The sequence below is a fragment of the Malurus melanocephalus genome, unplaced genomic scaffold (assembly GCF_030028575.1).
Source record: "Malurus melanocephalus ecotype Western Australia unplaced genomic scaffold, MMel_1.1 scaffold_61, whole genome shotgun sequence".
In the NCBI taxonomy this organism is placed as follows: domain Eukaryota; kingdom Metazoa; phylum Chordata; class Aves; order Passeriformes; family Maluridae; genus Malurus; species Malurus melanocephalus.
The window spans coordinates 678,564-705,503 of record NW_026623293.1 but is presented as its reverse complement, the minus strand read 5'-3'; the positions used below and the strand labels follow the sequence as shown (position 1 = coordinate 705,503).

At 36.4% G+C, this 26,940-nt stretch overlaps 1 protein-coding gene across 1 annotated transcript in view; it reads left to right on the top strand.

The window, feature by feature from the left end:
- Window positions 1–26,940, top strand: part of PCCA (propionyl-CoA carboxylase subunit alpha) — a gene marked incomplete at its 5' end in the record, with an annotated part of 272,842 nt that overhangs the window by 111,658 nt on the left and 134,244 nt on the right. Inside the window, 5 exons of the mRNA XM_057366229.1 lie at window positions 5,482–5,625; window positions 7,330–7,404; window positions 12,574–12,642; window positions 13,452–13,527; window positions 24,242–24,352. Of these exons, the coding sequence (XP_057222212.1) occupies window positions 5,482–5,625; window positions 7,330–7,404; window positions 12,574–12,642; window positions 13,452–13,527; window positions 24,242–24,352 (475 nt within the window). The remainder of the gene's footprint in view (window positions 1–5,481; window positions 5,626–7,329; window positions 7,405–12,573; window positions 12,643–13,451; window positions 13,528–24,241; window positions 24,353–26,940) is intronic.

Below are 26,940 nucleotides of genomic sequence, written 5' to 3'. Positions count from 1 at the left end.
AGAGGAGTAGATTTCTAYGAAGTCAGAATGGTGGGAATTCAGAGTAAATTCTCAAGCTACTCTTTCTGATCTTTGCTGAGACTCTTCCTATTTTTGAATAATACTTGAATCTTGTTTTACTGTGACAACATTTTGCTTCAGTCATTTTAAAYAGTCTAACGAACAGTGTCAGATGGTAAAGACTTTCAATTGCTGCTAACCTGGGCTGAATTTGAACTACTGACCTAAAGGTGAAAGGTCTCTTATCCCATTACCAATCCCCTAAGCCCACCAGAATCCATTCTGCACACAGTTTATACCAGCTGTTCATGGCCATTTTTAGAACCGAAAGAAAACGTGATTTTGCTGCCAAACAACACTTCTTCACACAAGAGGGTCAGCCGACAACAGTTAACCAAATTTTTGCCACATTCTTGCCTCCTAATGCAACTTCCATTATGTAGCTACTGGTTGTCTGCTTTTCAGGCTTCCCAAAAGAACTACAGAAAAGCATTGCTAATTGTTGTTGACAGAAGAGAACAACATTGTTTGTGTAAGTCATTGAATCTGAAAGATGCCATTAACAGTGCTGCCAGGGCATGGAGTGATATCTTAGAGACAACATTCCCATGTAACTCTCATAAAATACTATTARAGAAAGTAGAGAAAGAGGAGACTACTTAAGTAGAGAAAYAAAAGATTGTTCTTCAAAGGCTATRTTAGTTTCTTTGCTTTGGTGAATTTGAYGTAGAGCAAACCAAAGCATAGCTGCAGTGTGACCAGAACCATCTTGAATGAAGTGTTCTGAGAAGGGTCTAATACTGCAGCCAAATACAGTAAAAGCAGGAATTGCATCTTTAGGGAAAAAARTATAGATTTTGTGGATGCTAGTTTCTTTATTTTCCTAGATGAAGTRTGTAGTGGAAAGGAAATAGKRTAGAAYTACTGAATKTTAAGAAATGTTTTTGAAGTGCAGAATGTTAATTGAGAAAGTTATGTTGAAATTTTGAGCTAATTAACTTGGTAATATGAAGTGTGTGCTGTTTGTCTGAAACACAGAAAAGATAGATTCAGAMTTCATAGGCCACATAAGATGTGTCTGTTCCATATAATGTAGAAACAAATCCTTGCAAAGAAAAATTGAGAACTGTGTCAATGATCATTGGAATACAACTTCCTATGAAGAAGTAGATTAAATACTTTTTCAAAGTTACATGCTATGATTAAAAAATCAGTTTGTACTGAATATTTTGCATTCATTTTTATTTCTACATCTTACTTGGGAAAAAATAAAAGAACTCTACCTGAACATCTTAGCTGATAGAAATTTTTATAAAAAGTCTTGCCTTCAGTTCTTCAATTGTATACTAATAAATCAGAAAACAAACAGCAAGTGTTCTCATATACTATGTCTATAGTTAGCCTGTTGTATATTTCTGCTTTCTATTAATTCTGTACATTTATCCAACCATTGTCTATTTTTCAGTAGCCTTTATGAAAAGCAGTTTTTTACTGTGTGCTCCCAAATCCCACTGTTTTGCAGAAAGATGTGACCCCAGAGTGCTCCTGCTCATAGTAGTCAGGAAGCTTGCATGCCTGAAGAGCAGAACATGTGTGCACCTCTGTTGCTGTTCAGTTCTSCGAAATAAAAACCAGGCTTACTGAAATACAGGGGGTTGAGAAGCATCTGTAAGTTGGCATGTTTGGGTCAATTGATACTGGATTTGGCTGCAGCAGCAAAGCCTGTGGGACTCCAGGTGAATCACATTTCCTGGAAACTGAGGTGTATGTTGAAAGTTAGTTTTGAGATTATTTATCTGAATGTAAAGGGGTATATGACACCAGCTAGGGACTTACAGTAGTAGGGGTGACATAGGCTGTAGTTTTAAGTCTACTGAAATTTAGATTTTCTTGGCTGATGTGGCGTGCTTGAATGTTCCAACTGGTGCGTGAGTAACTTGATGCCTTATACACACAGGGACAAGAGAGGTCTGWGAGTGTCCAGAAGCATTTGTTGTTAGATCTGAGTACCTTGATAGACTTGAGAAAAACGTGTCCCAAAATTATTCCCCTGAATATAAGGGGAGTAGTCATCACTGATTTAATTCTTAGCTCCAACTGTCCATAAAAACTGCATGACTGTTTTTGTAGCTGTGGATGAACCCCAGTTTAAAGCTTTGAAACCATTTGCAGTCACAAAACAGGAGGAGAATTAGGAGCATTTCTGTTCATCACCATACTGTTCTGGYGATGGATGCCAGTTGGACTGTGATGTTGGTTGATTCCTCAACTCTTTTATACCAGCTTTAACATCTGTAAACTTAATTATTATTTTCTGAGAGGCTTTGCCACTCTTTGCTGTATAAATGGAGAGGGGTTATTGAAGCAAAAACACTTGCAGTGCTCACAGGGAATGTGGYTGCTGTGACATGTCTTAACAGCGGTAGATCCAGTATGAAGGGGAAGCACTTTGTTGAGCTATTGCTGGTCATAGTAAGTATGGCTTTGAGGACTTGAAAGCAGGATTATGAATGGCATTTTACAGACAGTAAGACTTTTTAAAGAAGGAATATATTGTGCTTAAGTGCATTGAAATGATGTCTTGTTATCAACTGTTTACGACCAGATTCGGTGTAAATAAAGGAACTGATAGTAAAGGTGTTGTTTTGGGCAGCTAATTAATTTGAGAGTTATTGCTGATCTGTTGAGAATAAGGTACAGCTGCCTTGATACAGCTATGATCTGTAGATTGCTTGCTGCAGACATGTCTGGTTTTGTTCTTTGTGTTGAGGACAACAATAATGAGTGAACGTACCCATTTTCATATAACCATACAAACACTGGCTCTTACTTTAATGACTGAGGCTTCACTGGCAACATCTTGGATGAGTTGACTGCAAAACTGAGTATGAATGGCCTAAAGCTAAAGGAGTTGATCAATTGAGTGTGATTCAGCTCCATTTGTGAGCATTTGTCAAAAAATTTAGTATTTGACTTAGTCTCCATGTAATGGCAAGTAAAGGCTGTTGATGGAGAAGGGATATAGCATGAAATGAATAGAAGAAAGTACAATGTGGAGGCCGAATGAAAATGACACCTGAAGTAGAAAGTGGAAAAGTAAGAGGAAAGTGGTTGAAGTCTAGCTTTTAAGAGTGATTTTGTTACAGGTACAATTAGTTTAGTCAATTAGCTGTTAGAGTTGTTGTAGAGATTTCAAGGTTAAAGTTCTTTTTCATCCTCTTTGGGTCATCTGATAGTCTTAATGAATATTAAAATGCATTTAAAATGTATTTGGTACCCCAAATTGTCTATGTTATGCCTAAATAGTAGTAGTTGAAGCAGARTCGTAGAATAAAGTAGAACAACTTCTTCCCACCCCAAAAAAAAACCCTCAAAATTTTTTTCTTATACATATTTTCTGAATGCTATTTTGCGTGGAGACACAAAGGGAGTATTTTGAAGAACCAGAAGAAAATATTGACCAAGTCAAAGATCTGTATTGAAGAATGGATTAAATAAATGTTTGTGAGTCGTAAGAACCAAACAACAAAAATATTTTTCTTTTCAGAAACATTCCATCTTATTTTGATCATCAACAATAAAACTGAAAACAACAATGAAGCTATTGAATCTGGAATGTCAATTGCTATCCAAGAAAAATGGCAGTATAACTAAATAATGCAAATGTCTTCAGAATGCTGGAAAGATAAAAAGTGTTTTAATTATCCGGAATGTTAAAATTCCAAATGAGTTCTCAGCTTAAAGGTAATCTTTTAGAACTTAAATTCCAAACTAGGAAAATAAGTTCTGTTGTCCAAATATGAATGTCTGATAAGTAGCTATCTATTAAAACTTAGGGAGTTTTAATAGAAACTTCAAGTCTTAATAGAAATTGAATTGCTTCAATTTAACACTGCAGGATAGACACTGAGATGTTTCATGGATTCTCAAAATACTGTTATTAAGCTTGACATGCTGGAGAGTATCATGTGTTAGGTAGAATCAAGATTGAATCCCAAAGGTATATCCTTAAACTGTATAATCAGATTCCCATTTCAATGTCACTTTTGTCCTTCAAAGAATAGGTGCTTGTTTCAGTCATGAYTTGTCATTAAAATTATGTCAAAATGTCTTAAAATGTTGTTGAAACTCTAAACAAACTCACAGCACACACAGGGCTMATTATGGATGCCATCTGTTTATTTTTACAAAGCTTTGTTTTCTTAAAGACCAAAGCATCTACTTGCTCTGATAAGCCATGATGTTGTTATGATGACTAGATGTTTTCCTTAATACTGTGTACTTAGAGGAAGAAAGASAAGTGGTTTGGTCAGTGACCTTTTCCTGTGTCAGAAAAGGTACATAGAGTGACATCTCACGATAGAGAAGCAGTTGCAAAGTGCATTTTCTTGAGGTATTTTTCTCCTTGGAGCACAAACATATTATAAAAAATGGCAGTTCTGTYGTAATTTCAGTATGGGAGGCTGTATAGCTGTTTCTGTGTGAAGAATCATTCAGCATGCTTACCTTTTACTTGATCGATGTGGTGGCAGTCAGAGGAACCACCTTGGCTGCTTTTTKACTGTCCTATGCCTAGTTGAAGGCTCTTGAAAGTGAACCATGGTGCTCGTTTCTCTGCCCGTTTGAAGGAAGGAGTGTGTGCGTATGCGCGCCCATGTGTGCACGCTTGTACGCACATCCTGCGTGAGCCCGAGCGACGGCTATTCCCAGGGCAGCRTCTTCCAAAGCCGTTAGCGGCAATTTGCTGAGAGCCACAGCCACTCTGCTGGTCCAGCCCAGCCATTGTGCATGCTAAGCACTAAACAGATAAGTCTGGAGGGGGGAAAAAAATTGAAGGATCCATCTGCTCATTTCTGCTACACTGCGCTGATGCAAGATTACGCTAATCTGGTTGCTTGTCAGGACAGGTTAGTGAAAGAAGGCGAATGGGTGAGATATAGGCTACGCTGGTTCCGTGGAAAATTGGTAGCGGCTCCTGTATGTGCCATGTTAAGTGTAGCAGAATGGGTTCATTATCAGCTACTTKGAGATTTGCAGTTAAAATATAGTTATGGCTGCAATGTGAGTCTCTTCAAAACAAAAGCGAATGGGGAAACCTTCCAAACGAAGAAAAATTAACTCATTGTAACCAGGTGTATTTGAATTTGTAAAGTAAGTGAAAAAAACGCAACCAAACAAAAAACCCCTGCAAACCCCCAAATTCTCCCCAGGTCACCTCTCAGTTTTCCTTTTGTAACCCATTTCTAGTAATGTAATCTGATTTTTTTTTTTGTTTGTGTGTGTGTGTTTTCCATGCAAAGACAGTGGTTGCTGGAGCTTAAGTAAAATTTTTTTTTGTGGAAAACGACCAAAATAGAAACATATTCTTTCTCTGTTCTTTGGCTGGTCAAATTTTTTGTTTATCTGTGTTTGTTTACAGAGGAGTGKTTTTTTTTAAGCTGTTTTTTGTTACCTACTGACTGACAGTTCTTGACCTTGCAGGTTGAACATCCCGTCACAGAATGCATTACCGGCCTGGACTTAGTCCAAGAAATGATCCGTGTTGCTAAGGGTTACCCTCTCAGGCACAAACARGCTGATATCCCCATCAACGGCTGGGCAGTTGAATGTCGAGTTTATGCTGAGGTAAATGAGTGGTAATGGGGAGGAGGGGGTAGGTGGTTGAATTGTGGTGTAATAATACCCMGGTGTGAATAGATGCCAAGGTGAAATCAAGGAATATCATATGAAAGTCATGATTTATAGCATGTAACACAAATGGTTTATGAGGTTTTGTAGAATAGTTATTTTTTTTTAAATTAAAAATATGGTGTGTATTTCAACATAGTTTTTTCCTGAAAAGTGAAATTAAAGATGGTAAAAGAGAAATAAGCAAATGTTATTAGAAATAAGCCTGCATGTTTAATTAGTTATGAGAGTTAACTACCCTTGCTAGTAGTTGCCTAATCTAATCTAAGTTAGTCCTTCTACTTCTGAAATGTGTGTATTTGAAACTTGTTGACTTAAAAAGACAGTTGAAATTCAATGTCTTACAGAGTTTTTGTTATTTTACTGAAACTTTTGAAAAGGTTGTTGAAAAACCAAGTTACACATCTTCTGAAATTACAGTTTATAGGATAAACTTGCAAAGTACATTCCAAAATAATACTTTAGAGTTATGGTATGAGTCTATCTCAMCTTAAAGGAGCTTATGAAAGTTTAAATCCTTTTTTCAAGCATCTTTAGGACTYATGGGGTCATGTCTTTTTGCTGTCACTTTTGATACATGAAAATGAAGATATGTTAAGTGGRAAAAAAWGAAATCWTAGAATCACAGAGTGGTTTGGGTTGGAGGGGACYTTAAAGATCATCTAGTCCCAGTCCCCCTGCCACAGATAGGGACACCTTCCACTAGACCAGATTGCTCAGACCCCCATCTGGCCTGTCTTAAACAGTTTCAGGGATGGGGGCTGGAAAATAATGCCTATCTTCCTTCATTTAGTTTCAGGAACACTTTAGGTAACTCTGCTTTTCAAAACTAATTCAACACTTTGACACCTTTTTTCCGTTGCTTAGCTATTGTGACTTCTGTTACCTAGACCATCTTATTTTATGTTGGGTTTTTTTTTTYTTTCATGACATGCACATAATTTCCAAAGTGCCCTACTGATTACAAGCTGTACAGACTATTTTGATAAAGARTAAATATTTGCCCTGTGATTGGCAKGGAAACTGTTCTGAATTTTAGTAGGCTTTGCCTTGGAGTTGACTGATGCTTGGGCTTTTTTTTGTTTTGTTCAGCTTGAATCATGTCACATGTATAAGTAATAAATCCAAGTACTTTGCTCTGAWTTAAGTTATTCTGTGGGCCATAAACTTATTTGTTTCCCTATTAGGTTTATATTGGTGTTGCATTATGTACATTAATGTAGGAGGTTTCCAGTGGCATAAAACCCAGTTTGAATTCTTAAGATAATTGAATTTCTAACTACCCTTTTTATGTCAGAAATTATTTTGTTTATACTCTCTTTTCAAGCAGAGCCTTCTGAATTCTTTCCCATCCTTCTTCCAGGTGTAGATAATGAAAATGTCATCTTTGTATATTTTATTTTGGTGTATTGTAACTGGGTGCAGAATACTTCTTTCCGGCTTTTTCACTGATGCAAGAGATTTTATGTGCTTCATTTCTTCATTTGGAGTTGTGGATGAAGAGTTCTTCAACACAAGTAATTCTGGGGAAGGACACATAGTCATTCCAGTAGCAATTTCTGTTTGACTTCAAGCTTTTAAGCATTATCTTTTCCACATCTGTAAAAGCTTAATGCTTTCTCATGATGAATTTTTTTCCAGGACCCCTACAAATCTTTTGGCCTGCCATCCATTGGTAAACTGTCTCAGTATCAGGAACCATTGCATCTTCCAAGTGTAAGTAACAACTCTGTTTTGGTTTTTGTAGATGCTGAGTGTCTCTTATAGACAAAGGCTGTAAATAATCAGCAGCTTTGTGAACAAAACCTTTTTTCCAGCTTTTTGCTAGAGAGGGGGACAAATCGTGGCAACACTGATTGATGCAACCTGAAAAACTGCTTAAAAATGAATAGTCTCAAACTGGGTTAAAAATGTTCAAATTGGGCATAACGGGAAACCAATACATGTTGATACTTCAACATATAATTTGTTCTATAACTTTCAGCTGAAGTTTTTCAAACACAGGTTTAGTAAATGTACTGTGGTAATTAGAAAGGATGGTGAGCTGTTGAGTCAGCTCTTTAAGCACAGAGAGCTGRGGACACTGATCAGAAACTCCCAGTGCTTTTAGTTTAGCTTTGTAGACTTCAAAAGGGAGTTTCTTACAGTGGTTATTATTTCAGGATACAGCCTAACTATAAGGAATAGCTGTTTAACAGTGTTTTGTGCTATGTGTAAAGAGCAARGATGTTGCCTTTCTGTAAAATCAATGTACTCTTAAGTTGTAAGTGCACATATACGTGAATGACACTGTGTCAGTGGAATGATGAGACTGTACCATCTGTGAATACAATTATTCAGTCTGATTGCTTGCAYGGAAAATACTGAGAGATTACAGGAGGAATCTTGAATGTGGAGTTGTTATTGGATATATGATTTATTTCGCTTTTTAAATTGTTTTTGYCCGGGTACTTTCCGAAGGGACCTGACCCTTTCTGGTCTTTAAGGCTTCATGCTGTGTTCAAAGCCTGAAAGCAGAAAAAAATTGTGAAGATCTAAAAGGCATTATGTGCTCTTAAAGAGCAGACGAGGGGAAAAGGTATCACTGGATGTATCTAAACTTCTTTTTAATGAAACAAAGAGTGTATTTAATAAGAATTTATAATGAATACTCCAGTGGTTGTTAGAAGTTTTCACCATGTTGTAATAGCTAACACGATGTCAAACATTTTGCCCTTGCAAGTTTTTGCAATTTGCAATTTTCCAAACGTGAGACCTGTTGAAAGTACAAGTGATAATGGACAAACTATACCCCCTACAGTCATTGTCCCACCAAATCTTTCTTCAATTAATGCTGCAGCAGGAGTTTTATGTAATAACATTTGCGCTTGTGAGCCATCCATACAAAGAAAAAACAATTAAAATGCCTTAAAATGTTCTGCTTACTGCTGTTATTTGCTTGTGTGAATGTTGCATGTCAGCTAAATGGACCACGGAATAGATAAAGTGATTGGGTGTAGGAGAGTGCACACTAAGCTTTGTCTATCATTATTGCTGGGAGCAATCAAATTGATGCCAGCAGGACAGTAGACKCGTTGACAGCTGTAATTATGTATCTCCATGGTGATCACTTTTGGCCTGTCATGGAGGCCCATGAGTCCCCTCCCTTGCAAGCATTTAATCAGATTGGGCTGTCACTTGTCAGGTAGACGGGGTGGGCTGGGAGTTGTGCTTAGGGGGAGAGGTGAATTGAAAATGAAGGGTGGAAGATTCCTGATTGCTTCACGTGGTCCATCGTGGTACCAAAGAAAGAGATTTTAATTACACTGGAGGCTTCAGAGCAATGGTTTGAGGAGCTCATAGGGAGTGTCTAGGCTTTMTCTTCCTGTTTACTTCTACTGTGATATTAAAAATAGGAAAACTATCTTTGTGTAGACACTCATGATTTGTTGTCTTAGTGCATATATTTCTGCTACCATGAAACTAATTCTTCTCCTGAGAATGTCATGCTGCTAAGGACAAAATTAATATGGCGAAAAAAGTACAATGTTACAGGCCCATTGTGCTGCGGTGTTTGTTTTTTTGTATTTTAGGTTTTAGAATTGTCAACAATTTGGCTTAAGAAAAATTAGCTGAGACTTACAGGGTGTCACTAGAAGTAGTGTACTGCCAAATGTATTTGCAATTCATTGCCTCTGTGTCTCAGGTTAGCTCTGATTGCCTACCCTGCCTGTGTCTCAGCTGCTCATGCTGGTGGAACTGGTGTGCATGGCTGTGTGAGAGCTTTTGCTTAGCCACAGGGAGCAATATGATGGCTGTTTTTGTTTTTGTCACGTAGTTGGTTATTTCCTCGGAACATGGTGCTCCTAACTACCAAACTTTTTTTTTGTCTTTGACAATGAAACTTAAGATAGGTGGCTAAAAACAAACCCCTGTATGAGAGTGAGCTTTTATATTTGGTGCTCCTACACAACATGTTCTGCTATATTTGGAGAGCTCCAGCATTGSTCTCTGCCAGTATGAGCAGCAGTCTGATTCTTAAACTGAGATATAGCAAATAATTGAGAAATTCTAGAATCTGTTTGTGTTTCTAAGTGGAATTTGATGCATGAAGAATTCATGGCAGGACTGAGATACAGATTGTACTCCCCTCCTCCTTAAGCATTTTTCTTTGATTTTGCTGTTGTCCTGATGTAATAAGGGTAGTACAACAGCAATAAAGTGTTGGGACTGTAATATGAATGAGCTCTAGGCTACAGCAGGCTCTTGAACCCTAGCCTTTCTYAAATATCTTAAATACTGAGTAAAAGAAAAGAAATATGTTAAACAGAAGTAAATGCTGGAGGTCTAATAAATATTGCTATTATTTATCAAGTTCAGCACATTCTAGTGAGTATCTGTTGAATTAGGGTTTCTGTTTCATCCAATATTCMTTAAGTTCTGTCATACCATATAGTTTATAAAATCACCTACTGTTACCAGGCTCTGAAAATGTAAGCACCACAGGGAGAATTGAAGATAGTATAAATGTATGTCTTTTCTGCTGTCATTTTTTCAGTCATCTTGAGTTTATTTTATGAAAATTAAACTTCTGCAAAGGACTCCAGATTTTTCTTTTTTTTTTTAAAGGACATTATGCAGTAGTTTAAGTAGTTTTTACTCACGGTAGCCTTTTCAAGATATGTTGTTTGGGAAAAGTGCTGATTTTGTGGCAGATATGTATATGTGTTGAGTATGAACAGAAATATAGAGSCAGGTGGAGCATATAGTCATAGCCTCAGGAGTCTTGGTTACCTTTAAGGTCTGACTAACCTGTTTATTGTGTGTTTGAATTATGYACTTTCACATGTTTTTTCTTTGCCAAAAGATGACATATGTATGTCAATACTTATGTGCACACTTATCTGTACGTAAAGCATTCCAAATACTTGTGTGCAGTCACTTTATAGGAGCTACTTTGGAGACAAAAGTCACAGTGTAATTCAAGTGTGTGTGGAGTAGCTATGTCATACCTTGTCTTAGGTATGTATTTATTGAGTATTGCAAAAAAAGTACCATGGGCAAGGCATTTATCTGGAACTGAGTAAGTWAATTCTTTATGGTTTAAATGTGAGAACATATGCATTGACTTTATACATAGGTAGCCATTCTGTGAGGAAGGATGGTTCAGCAGTTGGAAGAAAGGAARCTGAGAAATGCACTGCATGTTTTCTCTGTAATCAYGATATGTATGAACTACCTTCTCATYAGTAGCTAATGGTAAAGTTACCTGATGTGAGTAGTGGGGAGCCCAGTTAAGCACAGATAAAGCACATTTGGATAAAATACAATTAAAGTGGTGCAGAAACAATACTGCCTTTACATATGAATAAATATGAAAAAATAATATAATATGTAAATATAAATAGATGAATACAAATATGTAATAATATGTAATATGTAATAATAATTTTTTTTCTTTAATGTGAACATGTGAACATCTTTAATGTTCTTTAAATAAATGTAATGTCCTAAAAGCTAGTCAGACAATGTTTCTCACTGAAGAAATTGAATACACCTGCTAGGGTATCTTTTTATGTCATTTGGATAATAAAGTCATCATCATGCCCTCATGTGGATTCTGTAGACAAGAGGTTCTACATGTGGTCCCTTGATAATTGCCTAAATTAAAATATTAAAGGCCTAACAGCCGTTGTGCTGACCTTTTCCTGCCTTGCTGCAGACAGATGAGCTGCTGTTTATTACAAAGGTTCCTTCCACAGGTGAAGATTTAAGTGAGATTCCAGGACCCTCTTTCCCACCTCCTTTACAATGCAGTATCTCGGAGCCCTGCTGTTTCAACAGCTTTGATTAGAGCCCTCCATCCTTATGATCCCCAGAATGCATTTATCACTCRAGTTATTTTGATTAGTTTTTAAAAAAAATATTTCAGATTCCAGTGCTCAAAACCAGCAATTTAATAAATATTTATTCCCCAGAAATTGCTCATTTGAAAAGTTTTATATGGCTAACCTCATTGTTACAGTGATGAAATCAAACTGAGAGATGAAAACAAGAATCAGCAATATACAAACTAACTTGCTGGCTGGTTAACAGCAATCAGCCTCTTCAAAAGAAATTTTTGAACTTGTGTTATTTTTTTCCATGAATATTGCAGAATCAGAGCTTTAATTGGGGCTGTGTCCTTACAAAGCAAAGCCATGGAAAAAGCTGTGTAAACATTAAAGCCTCGGGAGAACAGCAGCAACAGAAAAAAAAATGTTTAACAGTTGAGAGGGTGAGACAGAGAAGGAAAGTGTTACAGACATGAAAACCATAGGCTCAATATTCCYATGGAGCTGATAATCAGAACTCCAAAGTCCCTGCTGAATGCTCCCTACCTCTATTCCTGCTGAAGCCCTTGGAAGGGCTGTAGTAGAACATGAGGGATGTGATTACATATAGATGCAGAAAGGGTGTGATTATAAGGGTCATCCTTCATGCCTGGTGTCAGTCAGAAAAACAATTACAACTGTATTTTATTACAGGGATTAAATCAGAATGGAATGTGTTCAGAGTTGAAGTGAGTGTGTAACATGGCTGAAATTTTTAGATCTAATTTAGTGTATTTACTGTGCATTCTAGAGAACAAAAGAGAATTTTGACTATCAACTTAAGATTTCACTCAAGTTTCTCATAAAGGAGAGAATAATGTGCAAGTGTTTTTCCTGGTGAAGAAAAAAGCTTCCCTTCCCTSCTCCCAGATTCTCTGAAAACAAATAATTATTCTAGTCTTTCCAGAGGGAAAAATGTTTATGATAAGCTTTGTTATGGTGTTATGGTTTAAGGCTGATGGGTAGATTTGATCCTCATGTTGAAATTGTTTTTCCACTAATATATGATTTTTTTGACTTCTTATTTTTGAAGGTACGCGTTGACAGCGGTATACAGCAAGGAAGTGACATTAGCATTTATTATGATCCTATGATCTCAAAAGTGAGTTGATTATTATTTTTCAATATTCTAAAGGTATGAAGTACTGATTTTACACACAGATCYTTTAAATGAGAGAGAGCATATTAAAGGATTGGTAAATCAATATTTTAAAGATGCCAGGCATAACATACCTCAAGGGAATATGACAGAAATAAAGGAAGATGTGGAATAGAGGAAGTCTAGTGTCACTTCTAAATAAAATTCTTTTTACCTTTTGACACTGTAATTATTTGTCTGGCAGTTTCTAATTATTGAGAAAATTCTCATTTCAACACCAGCTTTTATTATCTAACTTAGATGCTGCCAATCTATCTTTTTTTAACATAGTCTAACCTGGATGAAAATGTCTATAATTCTGGCTTCCTAAAAGAAGCTTTGAAAGACATGGTTGATAACATCTCTTAATAGGAGTTCTTATCCATCAGGAATATATTGGTGAACCTAAAATACAACATGATAGTCAGTGTTCAGTTCTCAAAAAWTTGCATCTTAGGAGTTTGTTGGGCATTAGGAATCAGGAGAGTCAGCTTGGGTATTGAACCTCTCATCTGATTTTCTGAGAAATTGTTTAGATGCTTTAAGTTGTATGAAGGAAAAGTGATTTGCCTTCTTTCATTGGGTTAAGAGATGTTTTTTTTTTTTCCCTGATGTTTCAGGGAGCCTCCRTAGCACAGATACAGCAATGGCCAAGAAATGGTTTTGCAACTGTAGAAGTTCTACAAACCTATTTAATTTTTAAATGCTATTCAAATTTGAGAGACAAATGTCTAATTTCTAGGTAATGTAAATAACTGTTTTTTTCCCTTTAGCTGATTACCTATGGCTCTAATAGAGCTGAAGCGCTGAAAAGAATGGAAGAGGCTTTGGACAACTACGTAATTCGAGGTAACTAGAGAAATTTGGATTCCTAGTGTGATAGGCTGTCATCTATTTCAAGGAAACAGCTTGAAAATGTAGTAATTAGCAAAATGAATAAAGTTCCCACTTCTTAAGTGCAAATTAAAACAGGAAAAGCTTGTGTTAATTAAGCCGAGAAGATACATCAACTCTAAAGAGACTTTTTTTTTCCTCTGTTTTTTCTCTTGATTATTATGAGATAAATATTTAAATAACTTTCTTAAAACTCATAGCTTYCACAGAATGGTAGCATGTAATTTACTATGTTGTAGAAGGGAAAAAAGGCCACTCCACTGTAAGAAATTTAAAGTGATTGCCATTTTATGAGTGTTTAATACATTGATTGCGATTAAATATTATCACAATGCAGTRTTTGATTGTGTATATATACATATATGTATTGCTCTTATTTTCAAGGTGATTGTTTAGTTTTGGGCAAATGCAGATGTAAGCTGTTGATCAGTGTTTCAGCTCTTGCTCTCTGATCGCTTAGGAGATGAAGCCAATTCTTCCCTGGGTAAATCAGCTCTAACCACTTTCACTCTTTTTAAGTTTTGGTGAGTGAAGTCAGGTTTTGTGTGGGAGAAATCTTTAGATCTTCCTCTGTKTCTTATGGAAAAAAATAGGAAAGACAGCTCAGGATAAGARAAGTAAAAMTTTCTGTGAAGTTTCTGAAAAACTTGRTTTGGCTTTAATGCTGGGCTGCTGAATGGTACACATGCCATGTCAAGCTCTAAAGATTTATCTCTCCAGGGGAAAATGAACATCCTTTACCACAGTGTAGCTAGATACATGGTAGGATTAGCCATTGTAAATGAACTGCTAACATTAACATGGATTTATATTGGTGCAACTTGAGCCAATAGACTATGGCAGTCCAATGTGCTGATGTAAACCCCTGCTGTACAACAGCTGAATAAATTTATATGAGAGAGACATTTATACTGCTATAGTTAGATTGATGTGAGGGGGTATTTGGTGGTGTTGTTTTTAATGGAGAAAGGCCCTGGATTCACACTCAGTTGTATTGATAGCAAGTGATGGTAAAAGTATTGTGTAATGAGAATGTTTCAAATGTGTGTAGAGCATCCTCTTACTGTGTGCTGTAATGTGGGATGGAAATGGATTGTTTGTTCTTAGGTGTTTTACACAGATGTTTTTGCACTTAATAATAGTTCCACAGATTAGAAATACTTGTAAAGGATATGACACCTTACTCCTGAAAAGTKCTAATGTGTATTCTTGAGGTTTTTACAGTCTTTTTATTAGCATGCATGTGTYCATTTAATGATCAAATCTGATGTCTCTGTGGTATTTCTATCTGAGAAAGCTCTTAGTCTATTAAAAACATATAAAGAAGTAATTAATGAACTACAGAGGGATTTTTTAAAAGTACTGCAAACCACAAAATGTACTACAGATTCATAAGAAGATGAATTTTCAGAATACGTTTTTAGTTGCAGTGGCCAGTGGTTTTCATTTGAAAACCACCAGGATTTTTGTGTTGTTTTACACAGCTGGTATTTTCTTCTTGGTATTTATTTAAAATGGAACATTTGTGGATATTAAAGTATCTCTTCTCTTGCCTAGTGTGAATGATTCTTGGTAGGGTAGTTAGTAGAAACTGTCCAGTCTGTAATATTCTAACCTGTGCAAAACCCCCCTTTTTTTTCTCCCCTAAAACAATTGTGTATATTTTTGCTTTAAAAACTTGGCTTCCTATGTAACAAGATATGAAACCACCTTGATCTTATGTAAAGCGTTTCACGTGAAGTCCTTTCCATACTGGAGTCTTTGTTAGTAGTAAAAGATACAGAATAATTTCTTACCTTGTAAGTAACCAAGTTGGTTTTATGTTTAAATAGCTTGTACTTAACTATTTAGAGATTACCAGTTTTCCTGAATAATGGGCTTATTTCTCAACATAGACCCTTGTACCTCTGGTTTCCGGGGAGGCAGCATTTATGTTTRCCTTGTATTTTAGGGACGCTGTGTTTTTCCCTGTGAGTAACAAAGTAACTCTTCTGAGTTACAAAGCATTTTAAATAAGCAATGCCAACTGAAGTCAGTGTCAGTTGTAATGATGATGCACTGTRAGAATTTTAGCTTTAAAATCCCAAGGATTGCAATTTCTGTAAACAAAGATGCTTGTTCACTTACATAGGGTGGGAATGGGATACAGGGTGACTGGGTAACAGGTCAAGGGCCATCTAATAGGTAGCTTAGGGACTCCTAATGGAGGATGGAGTCTTCCCCATCACTTCTGTGTCACCAGTTCAAAGCAGACWGAAGTTGGTAAGAAATTTTAGTCACTATAGTTTTGATGGCTGCTTGCTGACCTGCATGAAATCAGTGGTTTTTATCCAGTTCCTAGAAGACAAATGTTTTCTTGGAGCAAATGCCACTATATAATGTAATTCATGGCAGTCCCGGCAGAGAATCCAGGGCTGAAGCAGCACAGTGACCCTTCAGGAGGTGACTCATCCAGGCTGGCTTGAGGCATGTAGGCAGTGTGACGGGCAGGGACTTACTGTGCTGCTCCTTGTCTATCAGCTGTGTGAGAAAACATTCAGTTTCTACTTCGATGGCTTTGGGATAGTCACAAGCTACCCCATTCCTTTTTGGCTCCTTGCCATTCACAGGGAGCAAGTCCCCAGGCTACAGTCTTTGTTGACTTGTTTTCTTGAACTGGATGCTACCTGGCTTTGCATTCATGATTTATCTGTCCTTCCCAGTTAAATCTGCCTGACAAGATCATGGAAGAAATTAAAATAATGACATTTTAGAAACAGCAAAGAAAGCAGACTTAAGCATTATTTGAGTAATACCCTAAGCAACCAAGGCTGCATCATATAGTGYCTGTAATAGTAGTATCTTCAACAAAAATATTGAATAAAACAAAATGGGATATTTGCAACAATGCTATGCTCTGAAAATGCCTGTTGCATTAATGTTTTATTACAGTTTGGGCTGATGACAACTTGTATACAGTGAAAAAGGAAATTCTACAGTCTATTCACTGGTAGATGCTGGGAGAATGAGTAACTCAAGACTGAGTCAATATAGAGTTAATGTGATCATAGGAATGTAATCTACATCTCTTTTCCTATGTAATATCTCCATGGTTGTTACTGGGAGCAGATGGGAGTCTAGGATGGCGTTTCTTTGAGTTGTGGATTAGGGTAAATGATCTCTTGAGGTTCTTTACAGTCTAAATTATTCTGACAGTAACTAACTCCTCCACTGAGAGCTGATCTGAATTCAAAATCTCAGCTGAGACTCTTGAATGACCAAGGGTCTAATTAGGTGACATTTTTATCTCTGAGTCTGGCAGTATAGTTCAGGGGTGATTAAAGGTAAGGGTCCAACCCAGATTTGTCTCAAGAAGAGACACTTCTTGTTTTGTGCAGTCGTTACTGGAGAATTTGTGAACAGTGAAAAGTTCAAGTTTCCAGACAAGCACAGAGATACTGTTGCTCATTGGCATGAGGCATGATTTATTTCCTTTGAGGCAGGCACTATTTTTTTTTTCTCTGTATCTTATGGTCCTTTTTTCAGAAACTTTGTTCTTGGGGTTTTTTAAAAAATTTTGTTAGTTCTTGTTTTGTTTGTTTAATTTGAACAGCAAAAATAGAGCATTGAACGAATGCCTTTGAGTATATGTCCTCTGTGTGTAAACATGATGTGGTGTGCTTTCCTTCTCAGTTTTTCTGTATGTTTTTGTCATGTAAATTATGGTGCTGGATAATCTGTTCATTTGAAGGCATATATAAATCCCAGTATGGAGTTCTGGAAAGTCTGTGTATGAAAGTTTTTTTGTCCATTTAAATAAAAGACATAACTATATTTATGCTGCAAGTAGAATACATTATCAATTCACTAGAGGTCTGACTGGACAGATAGCTCCTAACCTTGAGTGCAGGAATTCCTATAATCTTTCCTTTAACCTCCCTATGTAATCACAAGTAAAGCTGTGACTTCAAATTTGGCTTGAAATTTTATCCAGTAAATTGGCTTTTATATAAAGTCAACCCTTCTCTGTTGAGATCCTGCTTGCTTTGTGGAGAGAGTCGACCATTTGGGAGAAAGAATAGTGGAAAAAGGAGCATCTGAGGGAAGAGTAAGCAGTAGACAGAGCAAGAAGGAGTAGAAATGAGGAGGAAATAAGGGAGTCACCAGCTAGGGGTGAAGGAATCTTCCAGCATGAGGTGAATGAGCAGACATAAAATAGAAAACAGAAAAGTGTTAATTAACTGTGGTTAATGTTTGACGGGTGGAGAAATGCAGAAGTTAACTCTCTGAGTGGAGACCTGCCAGAATAGTGACAGCACAAACTGTTGTCTTGAGCTTTTGCGACTGTAAACACACTAACTGGGGGAGAAAAGGAGAGCTGTACTTAGTGTTGTGAGAAGGCCTTTGGCTTTCCAAGGATCACAKAATTAGTAAGGTTGGAAGGGRTCACAGTGGATCATGTGGTCCAACCTCTCTGCTCAAGCAGAGTYATCCTAGAGCATAAGAAAARCCACCCAATTTCAATTTTAGTATTTTATCRTATATTTCAAGTAAGTTAATTTCAGGTAGAAAGCTTTTCACAGTAAACTTTMATTTAGATCCAAACATCATAAATTACTGAGTTATTTTGTTTTAACTTAAAAGATAGTTCTCAATGGCAGTATACATGTAAGGTTTAGACTCTCCTGTGTCCTGATCCCCTGCAAATGCTCTCACTGATATTGTGAGCAAAACAATCTTTGTATCTAAGAAGSATTTCCCCCTTCAAAAACAGTGTATATTATCTGTTCTTAGATGAGCTTTTGTTTTTTTGGTTGTGCCTTTAAAAAAATACTTGGACAGGTCATAAAACTTTTGCATAGCAGAGGTAACAGACTTGTAGTTCTGCAATAGTATTTGTGYTCTCACCCTTTGCAACAGGGACCAGCAGWTTCCCAAGTGCATCGATGTGGAAAYCAAAACTGGAGAAGGGAAGGAAACYTAGTTCAAAATCAGYAGAAGGGACCATTTCACAATGYTTAGTAGCATCAGCTTGGAGCTCAGATGCTRCTCCTGTTTCTTCTCTCCTTTCCTTAAGGAGAAATGTAATTTGTGKCAGTTTTTTTTCCTTTTCTTAAGACAGTCACAAGGGAGGGAGTGGGAATGGCTACTTGTTGATAAAATGTTGTGGTGTGTAGTTTGGGAAGGTAAGGCTACCATTGCGTTGTGGAGAAGAAAGAGGGAAGGGCAGTTGAAGTATAGGCTGATTGGGTAAAAGAGGAAGGTAATGTTACTGGTGCAGAAGGGGAAATTAAAATAAGGTACCTATTTTTTGGTCAGATAAATTTTGCTTGTTTGTATGTTTTTTTTCTCCCTTTTATTAAGGAGAAAGAGTTGTGGCAGTGAAAAACAAGAAACATAATGTGCACAGTCGAGGAGGCACTGAAAAACAAGTGCTACTGTTTCTCTAGRTATAAAGTTGTCGTAGTGTTCTATTCCCTCTCTTTAGAATAAATGGATATCTCAGGAGAGGATAATGGCAGTGGGCATTCATTTTCTTTCACTGCTTCTTGAAAAAGCCTTCTTAGATTCTGCTTCCAATTATTCTGCTGATTTAAGCACTCATATGTGTTTGCTGACACCATCAATAATGGTCCTTTTACTSTTACTAAGAAGTTCAGAACTGCATACAGTTACAAAATTTAGTTTGAGTTTGAATTTATGATTTTATAGTGTGATATTACCATATATTATCTCCTTTTACCTCCCTTTGTCTCCCCCTTTATCCTGATATGTGAATTCAGTGGGTTSGAGACTGAAAGAACTTTTGTATCTGAAAGAATTATTGTTTTTTATTGGAATACATGTTCATCYCTGAGGGTCAGTGGTTTACTACTCTCATGTGAGAATTTTATGTGGATGTTTATGTATTAAAAATGAAAAAAGCCTATTTTTCTTACTTTTGAAATGGGACTTTGTACACAGATAGCTGGCTGTGAAGTGAGTTGTAGCAAAACACAAGCTTTGAAAGACAATGAAAAAGTTGAATGTTGAGGGTTTTAGAGAGTATTATGAAAACATTTAGAATTATGAACATGGAGGCTTGCTGGGTAGTAATCTTGGACTTCAGTAGTTCATGTATTGAAAGTGGGGTTTTCATAGTGTGTGCCAATCCGATAATGTTCTTGTTTTAAGTGAACAGTGGTGTAATCAGTATTTCATAATGCTCAGTGCAGAGCTTAGTTAATGTTTTTTATATTTTGTTTAGGGAAATAACTCAGATACCTTCTAAATTTCATCACATTTATTCTTATTCAGCATTTAAATTGTTGGTTGATAGTTTAGCTTTGCTGGCTTGTTAAAAAGAGAAACCTCTAGTCCTGTACTCCACATGTTGGTTTTGCAGTCAGTAAGTATGCAGATAAAGTTCTTTCTGTTCCACTTAGCACAATTTGAAATTATCAGCAAGTTAAGTCTATTCAACTGCTTATCTACAGAGGGGCATGTAAGACTSCAATTAAGTTTACATGGATAAATGCAGATTTGTGTTTGCAGGCATCAAGATGACAKAAGCTTAATACTGTAAAAAGGCTAATCAACACTGAATATGTTTAGTGTCAGTAAATATTTATAGTGAAAACATTGCTTATGATTTTGTGCCTTGGCRTTCCAAGTTCTGATTTTTAGTGGGTAAAATTGTGGTGTGATCCTCTTCATAAGCCTGTTATAAAAGTGTTTTGTATTAAATGCATTTTATTGTTGTTTTTGTGTTTTCCTGTGAGGATGGTTTAAGGAGTTAGGCTACAGTATGTAAGTTAATGAAGTCTGGTGTACTTAGYAGAGTTTTTAAGGCAGAGAATGAAGAAGGAAAGGAGGCAAGACAGAGACAGGCAGTATGGGGAGTAATTTATTCTGATTATAATTTAATTTTTTTTAATGAGGGCTTCTTCATACAGGGGTTGCTAATAAGCTTTGGTGAACAGTGTGATTATTTAGTGTGTTCCTGTATTCATTAGGCAATGATGATAATTTAACTGGAGAATTAATGGAACCTTAGGAATATGTGTTCTGTAGAAAGCACATGAATATGTAGTTTTAAAAATTTCATTTACTGTCCCGAATTTAAATGYTAGTCTGCTTTCTTTTACAAATATATTCTGGAAAATAATGTGTAAAAACAGAAAGCCCAAAAAGCATATTCTAAATTGAGCCTCTACTGTTGTAATATTGTATGAAGACTGCAGCCAAGAAAAGAATAGAGATACAAAGAACACTGATTATTATATTTTATTTTGAGTTAGAGGAAAGAAGAATCTAACTGTAACTGCACTTCTGCATCACCCTTAACAATGTAAAAATCAGGATGCTAAAGTGAAATTTTGTTTTCTGGAGTAGAAATAAGTTGATATAGTTTAGGATTTTGTTTGTTTGTAGAAAATGTCATGGCTTGTCAGGCTAACAAATGTGATTTCGTTCCTGGCAGCCTGCAGATCTGGTCAAGAAAAAGAAAAATTCTCTGAAAACCACTGCAACATAAATACAATATACTCCAGTTTAGTGTCTAACTTYGCATGAAATAAGCACTGCCTGTTAGCCTCTGTTTGATCCTGTGAGAGTGTGAGGCTAATGTCTGGCCAGTGTTTTGGAAGCAGCAGGTAGTCAGGAGCAAGCTGCTCTAGGGGTCCATATTTCTGTAGCCTAGTAGTTACTCACACACAGATGGAGACCTTATGAACTTTGACAGAGGTCACACTAAATTGCAAATCTAAAACTTCTAGACTTCTGAAGGATTACACTGGTGATTTTTTTTAAAGCTGTATGATTTGGTACCTCACTAACAGTATCAACTCAGTCTTGAGAAGCAGATCAACCATGTAGTCATTGCTTAKGTATTGATCAGAGGGACTGATAAAGATAGCCTTCCATGATACTTTAAAGGGAAATGTGTATTAAATTTTTAATTTRTATATGTAAAATACATTTATGTTGCTTCCCAAACACCTAGGCTTGTGTGCTCTGTTGCACTTACTAAAGAAATTTTGGAGCTTAAAACATTGCAGAAGCCTCATATTTTTCAGATTCACATGAGTTAGGAATAATTAAGAATACTCATAGTATTTTTTTTTTTTCATTTTAGGTCTTTTGGGGCAGTCAGTTGAGACACTAAACTCTGTCATCTGTCATCAGCCGTAATCTCACCAGGGATCTTATAGCAGTTTAGGAAAGAAAAATGTGAGATGATCTGGTTACAACTGTAGCATGTTTAAATCCTGGATTCAAAGTTGGGCAGCAYTGAAGAACTCCTCTTTGTCTTCTAATTATAGTCCTGATGATATACTTAATAGATTAAATCTCKGGGATATTTCAATGTACTAGTCAAATTGGAAGATTTGGGAGGAATTTGTAGCAGCCAAAGACAGACATTATTTGTTTGCAAGTCATGGTCATTTAGCATAAGATTTTTAATTCTTTTGTTCAATGGAGATGCAATGTGACTTTCATTTGGTGTTTATGAAATCAGGGTCTGTGAATGRTTATTTAGGTAGCAGGCAGGAAGGATCTTCTTTTAATCAAATGGACAAATTTCTATCACGTTGCTGTTGAGCTGGTTGTGTCATGTGCTACTTAATGGCTCATGAACTAATCTTTAAAGCTGTGACTTCATGATTCAATGAGGCTGAGTCTGACTCGGTGTGTTGAAAGTGTTTTCAGTGACGGCCACACAGAGAGCTTGAAAATTCACACCAGCAGCAGACTAGTAGGGGAAAAAAGCTTTGAAAGTGTTTGAACTGGTCTGCATATAAAATAACAAGGATGTTGATCCTGCTTCTAAACTGGAAAAACACAAAAGAAAAAGGAGTGTAAAAGAATCTTCTGTAGCTGCAGCAATTTGCATTCTCTGTGCTGCTAGTGCTTTTACTTTGTTGGAATCTCAACAATGGAAAAATCCAAATAACTTAATTTACAGCTGAAATACCTGAGTTTGCAATGAATTATTTTTCAATATTACTTTAAACTAGAGCTGTTAGGAAAAAGGTAGGAATAATTGAGTTGTATCATCTTTAATTGTGATTGTATCATCACAATCCTAATAACTTGTGAGTAAACATATCTGAAGATGAAGTACAGAATTTTGTGCTTTGCAAGAGATATGGTTGCACAGACAAATTTTTGATRGAAACTGTTTTATGATGTGTTGTGTTCTGCATTTTATACCTAATGGTGTGCTAAAGCCAAAGTTTGTGACATGGCAAACACAATGTGATTTGGAGTTACCTATTCCTCTGACAGTGATGAAAGAATGTGAATTACTTAGTATTTCCAGAGGGGTGAGAGTGTGCTGAGATTGGATAACCTCTTTCCTATAGCAGCTTTCTCATTTATCCATACCTGGAATAAATCAACACCTGCAATGTTCCTGAACTGCATGTCTATTTCAGCTTCTCTTAAGAAATGTTGATGTTTATGAGCCAGGGTCGCTCTGTGTAGTCATAATGGGATTGAACTCTTGTGACTCCTCAGATTTTGTTTGATCTCTTTCTAAAGTTGAGAGAGTGGAGACAAAGATGGTGGTTTTCTGACTGTAATCTTAAACATTCCAGAGATGGCCTGTATGCTACTCTCAAAAAAGAAAGTAACTTATTTTTGAAAATTGTTTGCAGTAAGGAGAAGATAATTTAAATGATCTATGAAGTTTTTTCTCAACGCTTTTTTTTTTTTTTTTGCACCTCCTTTCCTCTCCCACCTCCTGTAAGGACTTTCTTGTATTTAATATTTCAGTGAAATGACTTTTAGTGACCATTATATTCAGTGCTGAACTGCAAGTATTTCTGGCAGTGCAGTTTAGCTTTCAGTCACTAACTTAGTTACACAGAGGTTATTCAATTAAAAATAAAATTATTTAGGAGATGGAGGAGACAGGCTGAGAAGCAGGATAAAAAGAGATGAAGAAATGCAGAAAATATTAAGTAGCATAATATTCAAAGAAATTAAAGGATAAAGGTGGTTCTAAAGGTTCTGTGATAAGTAGTTTTCAAATTAAATAAATAATTTTTGGGGGCTATATGCTTAACAGGGTCATAAAGTGGTGCTAAAGGGGAACCAGGGTGTTCAATAAAAGAATTGACCAGGCAAGGCTGAATAAAAGTAAATGGAGGAAGCAATAAATTTATTTGTTTTCTAAGTTACACAGAAGTCTCTTCTGCATTACAAATGATAAAATTGTTGTAAAATTATATGTTAAGTGGTAAAACTTTTTACTGCATTACTGTGATGACCGGTGCATGACATGGTGCATATCTTCCATTMAGGGTTCAATGGAATTGAGCTAATATTTACTGTCATGACTAATTTGCCATTTCAAAGAGATGGCTCTGGTCTTGCCTACATCTTCTAAAACTGAACTAACAGCACTCTTGGTTGTACTTCTGTTTCTTAACTCAGCTCGGTGCTTGAATTAGGCTTGATGAGGTGAAAATTTAGATAAAGTTTACTTTATAATTGAACTGAGTGTTTAAAAGGGCGCGTCTGACRCAGGAGTGAAGAAAACTTGGTAAGTCTGCATTCATGACATCAGTACTGTGGTTTCTAAGTTGTGAACAGATATTTATCCCAGAAATATAGGAGTTCCTATTTTTATAAGTTGTTTCCTACTGTAATTTGTGATTCATGTTACCTGATTTAATAGAGATTTGGTTTTTTTTGTTTCCAGGTGTGGCTCACAATATTTCTTTACTGCGAGAAGTGATCATCCATCCACGCTTTGTTCAAGGAGACATCAGCACTAAATTCCTTCCTGAAGTCTATCCTGATGGTTTTAAAGGTGTGTTCCATTTGAAAATGTTTCTTTTCTTGAGCAGTGTTGGTTTTGATTATTGTTCCTTTATATTTTTAGACTGACATGTTTCCCAGTCTTTACTTTTTCCTCAAACATATCTGTGCATACACACAATTAGTTTCTTAATAATGCATGAAGTTGAACTAGTTAATTTTTTTATTTTCAAGAAGGCAAAATTGATACTTCTAGTGATAAAATAGTAAATGAGATACACCCAAAATCAAGAAAAACCGTTTATAGGTAATATGAAATATGTAAAATAAACATCAGTTCTGTTCTACTATGCTATTGTGCTTCATTACAGGCAGTACTTTTACTGTTAACTGTAGCCAGATTTCTTTTTACTCAGCAGTGTTTCTTCTTCAGTAAGTCAGTGTAGCACTTTTAGAATTGTCTTTTGGCACCCTTTGTTTTCACTGTAATCATGTCTGGATAATCTGATATTTTATCTGAGTATTTCAGTACCCTGCTCTTAATACTCAAGTGCACACAAGATGCAATGGGGCATCATCTTGAAATTGTTTACTCGTACACTAGGTTAAATAAAATAAATGCATATATTTCTCAGCAACATCTCGAACGACTCAATTTCAAAAATGTTTAAAAATGGTTGGTAGAAAAATGTAAGTAAACAAATAGATTGGTTTCCTTTCATAAGATTCAGGTTTTAAAAGGTTATCTTCTCTCTTAGCTAGTCTGCTGTAGGTGCTTTCTTGACCTGTGTGGTCAGAGACTCAGTTCTTCCATACAGGTCTCCAACCTCAGCTGGCAGAACATCTTCCTCATTAAAAAAAGACAGTGTTTATATAGTTCATCATTCATGGGTCCTTTATGAATCCCATGGAGAATCCTTTTCCCCCATTCATCATTAATTCAATGTGGCAGAATCTTCCTTCCTCTTTGGAGGCAGCACTGCCAGATTGGCAGTCACTGGACACGACTGGCACCTTGCCAAAGTATAGTCTCATTAAGGAGCAGAACAGATTTTTCTTACCTCAGGACTCAGTGTGTGARTTTGTGGATGACTATTCTTTGCACCAGAACTACTTGATATCATGATGTAACTGACAACTCTGTGTGTGATACAGTCCTACATGAGGGATTAATGCATCCTGCTTGTTAGTGGCTCCTGACTGAGACCACAGGAACAGGTGTTAGCCACCTTGAGTGGCAGTGGGCTTGTGAAGCTTCAAGCTGAAAAGTTCCTTTGTTGTCTTTGCTAGGGGGTACTAAACTAATCTTTTGGTAACTCAACTGGCTTTCATCCAGCAGAGATTCCAGGGTGTTCTCATCATCTGCTCTTGAAGGCTTGCCACTGCTGTAGCTGGCCTATTTCCCTTTCCTGACACTTGAATACAGAATTTCATGTCTCTGTCTCTGAGTCCTTGTCCTGAGTAGATCTAGATCTCTACACCACCATCAAACCTGCATCTTTTTCGCTTTTGCTTCTTCTGTTRGAGTAATCTTTTTGTAAGTTCTTGGGTAGGCATAGCTCTACCTGTGAAGRAATCTGGTGAACTTCAGTAGATGTGCAAAGTGAGTGGCAGACTGGGMGTGGGGAGAGGGCAATGGAGGAAAAACACAGAGATGCAAGATGCGAGGATCCCGATACTGTATTGTGAGAAGGCAGCCTCACCTGACACACCACTGAGAACAATAAAAACAGAAACCAACCAGTAGTATTGTATTAACAGATTCTTAAAGATATGCTTTTGCTCTAGACTCCAGAAGACACAAGAACAGTTATTGTGATGATTCGTAATAGTAACTAATGGCTGGCAAATGTGAAGTTCCTCAACTTTGTTCCTTCTCTATGAAGAGTCTTRCTCATCTCCCTCCATGTATCAAACATGTGTACAATAGCCTTCTTAATGATAAATAAAGGAGCATATTATTGCATTGTACTTCAGATCAAGGATACTTATAAATACTGATTAAAAGCTCACAAAGTAACTGAGAGTGCTTTTAATGATGTAGTTTGCACTGTGTCTGACTCTTTGTGCTTTAAAAAGCAAATTGATTAATTGAATTTGAGGATAGTTTTTTAAGTACCCATTGAAAAATATTACTGCAGATCTAAGGACTCGAATGGGAATTGCTGAAGGCAAGCAAGAATGGTGAGCAGATGACAGGTAGAAGCTCAGCAAGAGAGGCAAAGGCAAAAATTAACTTAGCTATAATTTCTTTAATCACTTCAACTAACTTTTTAATATAAATATCCACAGTAAACTTTGCTAGGAGGGTTTGAAAATCAGATAGCTTCACATATCTTAATATTGCTTATAGAAGATGAATAGCTGTAAAAAAGAACTGCGACAATCTGAAAAATTAGAGCAATATATAGCCAACATGGATTTGGAAATACATAGAAATATGTGCTGTTGTTAACAGTAGGAATCCACACCAGAAGTCTTTTAAATTTGGAAAACTTGAGAAATAGAAACATTTCAATAGAAGTGTGTGTTATATTAATGCTAAAGCTCAATCCATTGTGTTTCTTTTGTAAACTGCACAATTGCCACTGGTGTTCTGCACTGGTGATAAGTAATGGATGTCAGCTGTGTTCTCTCTGG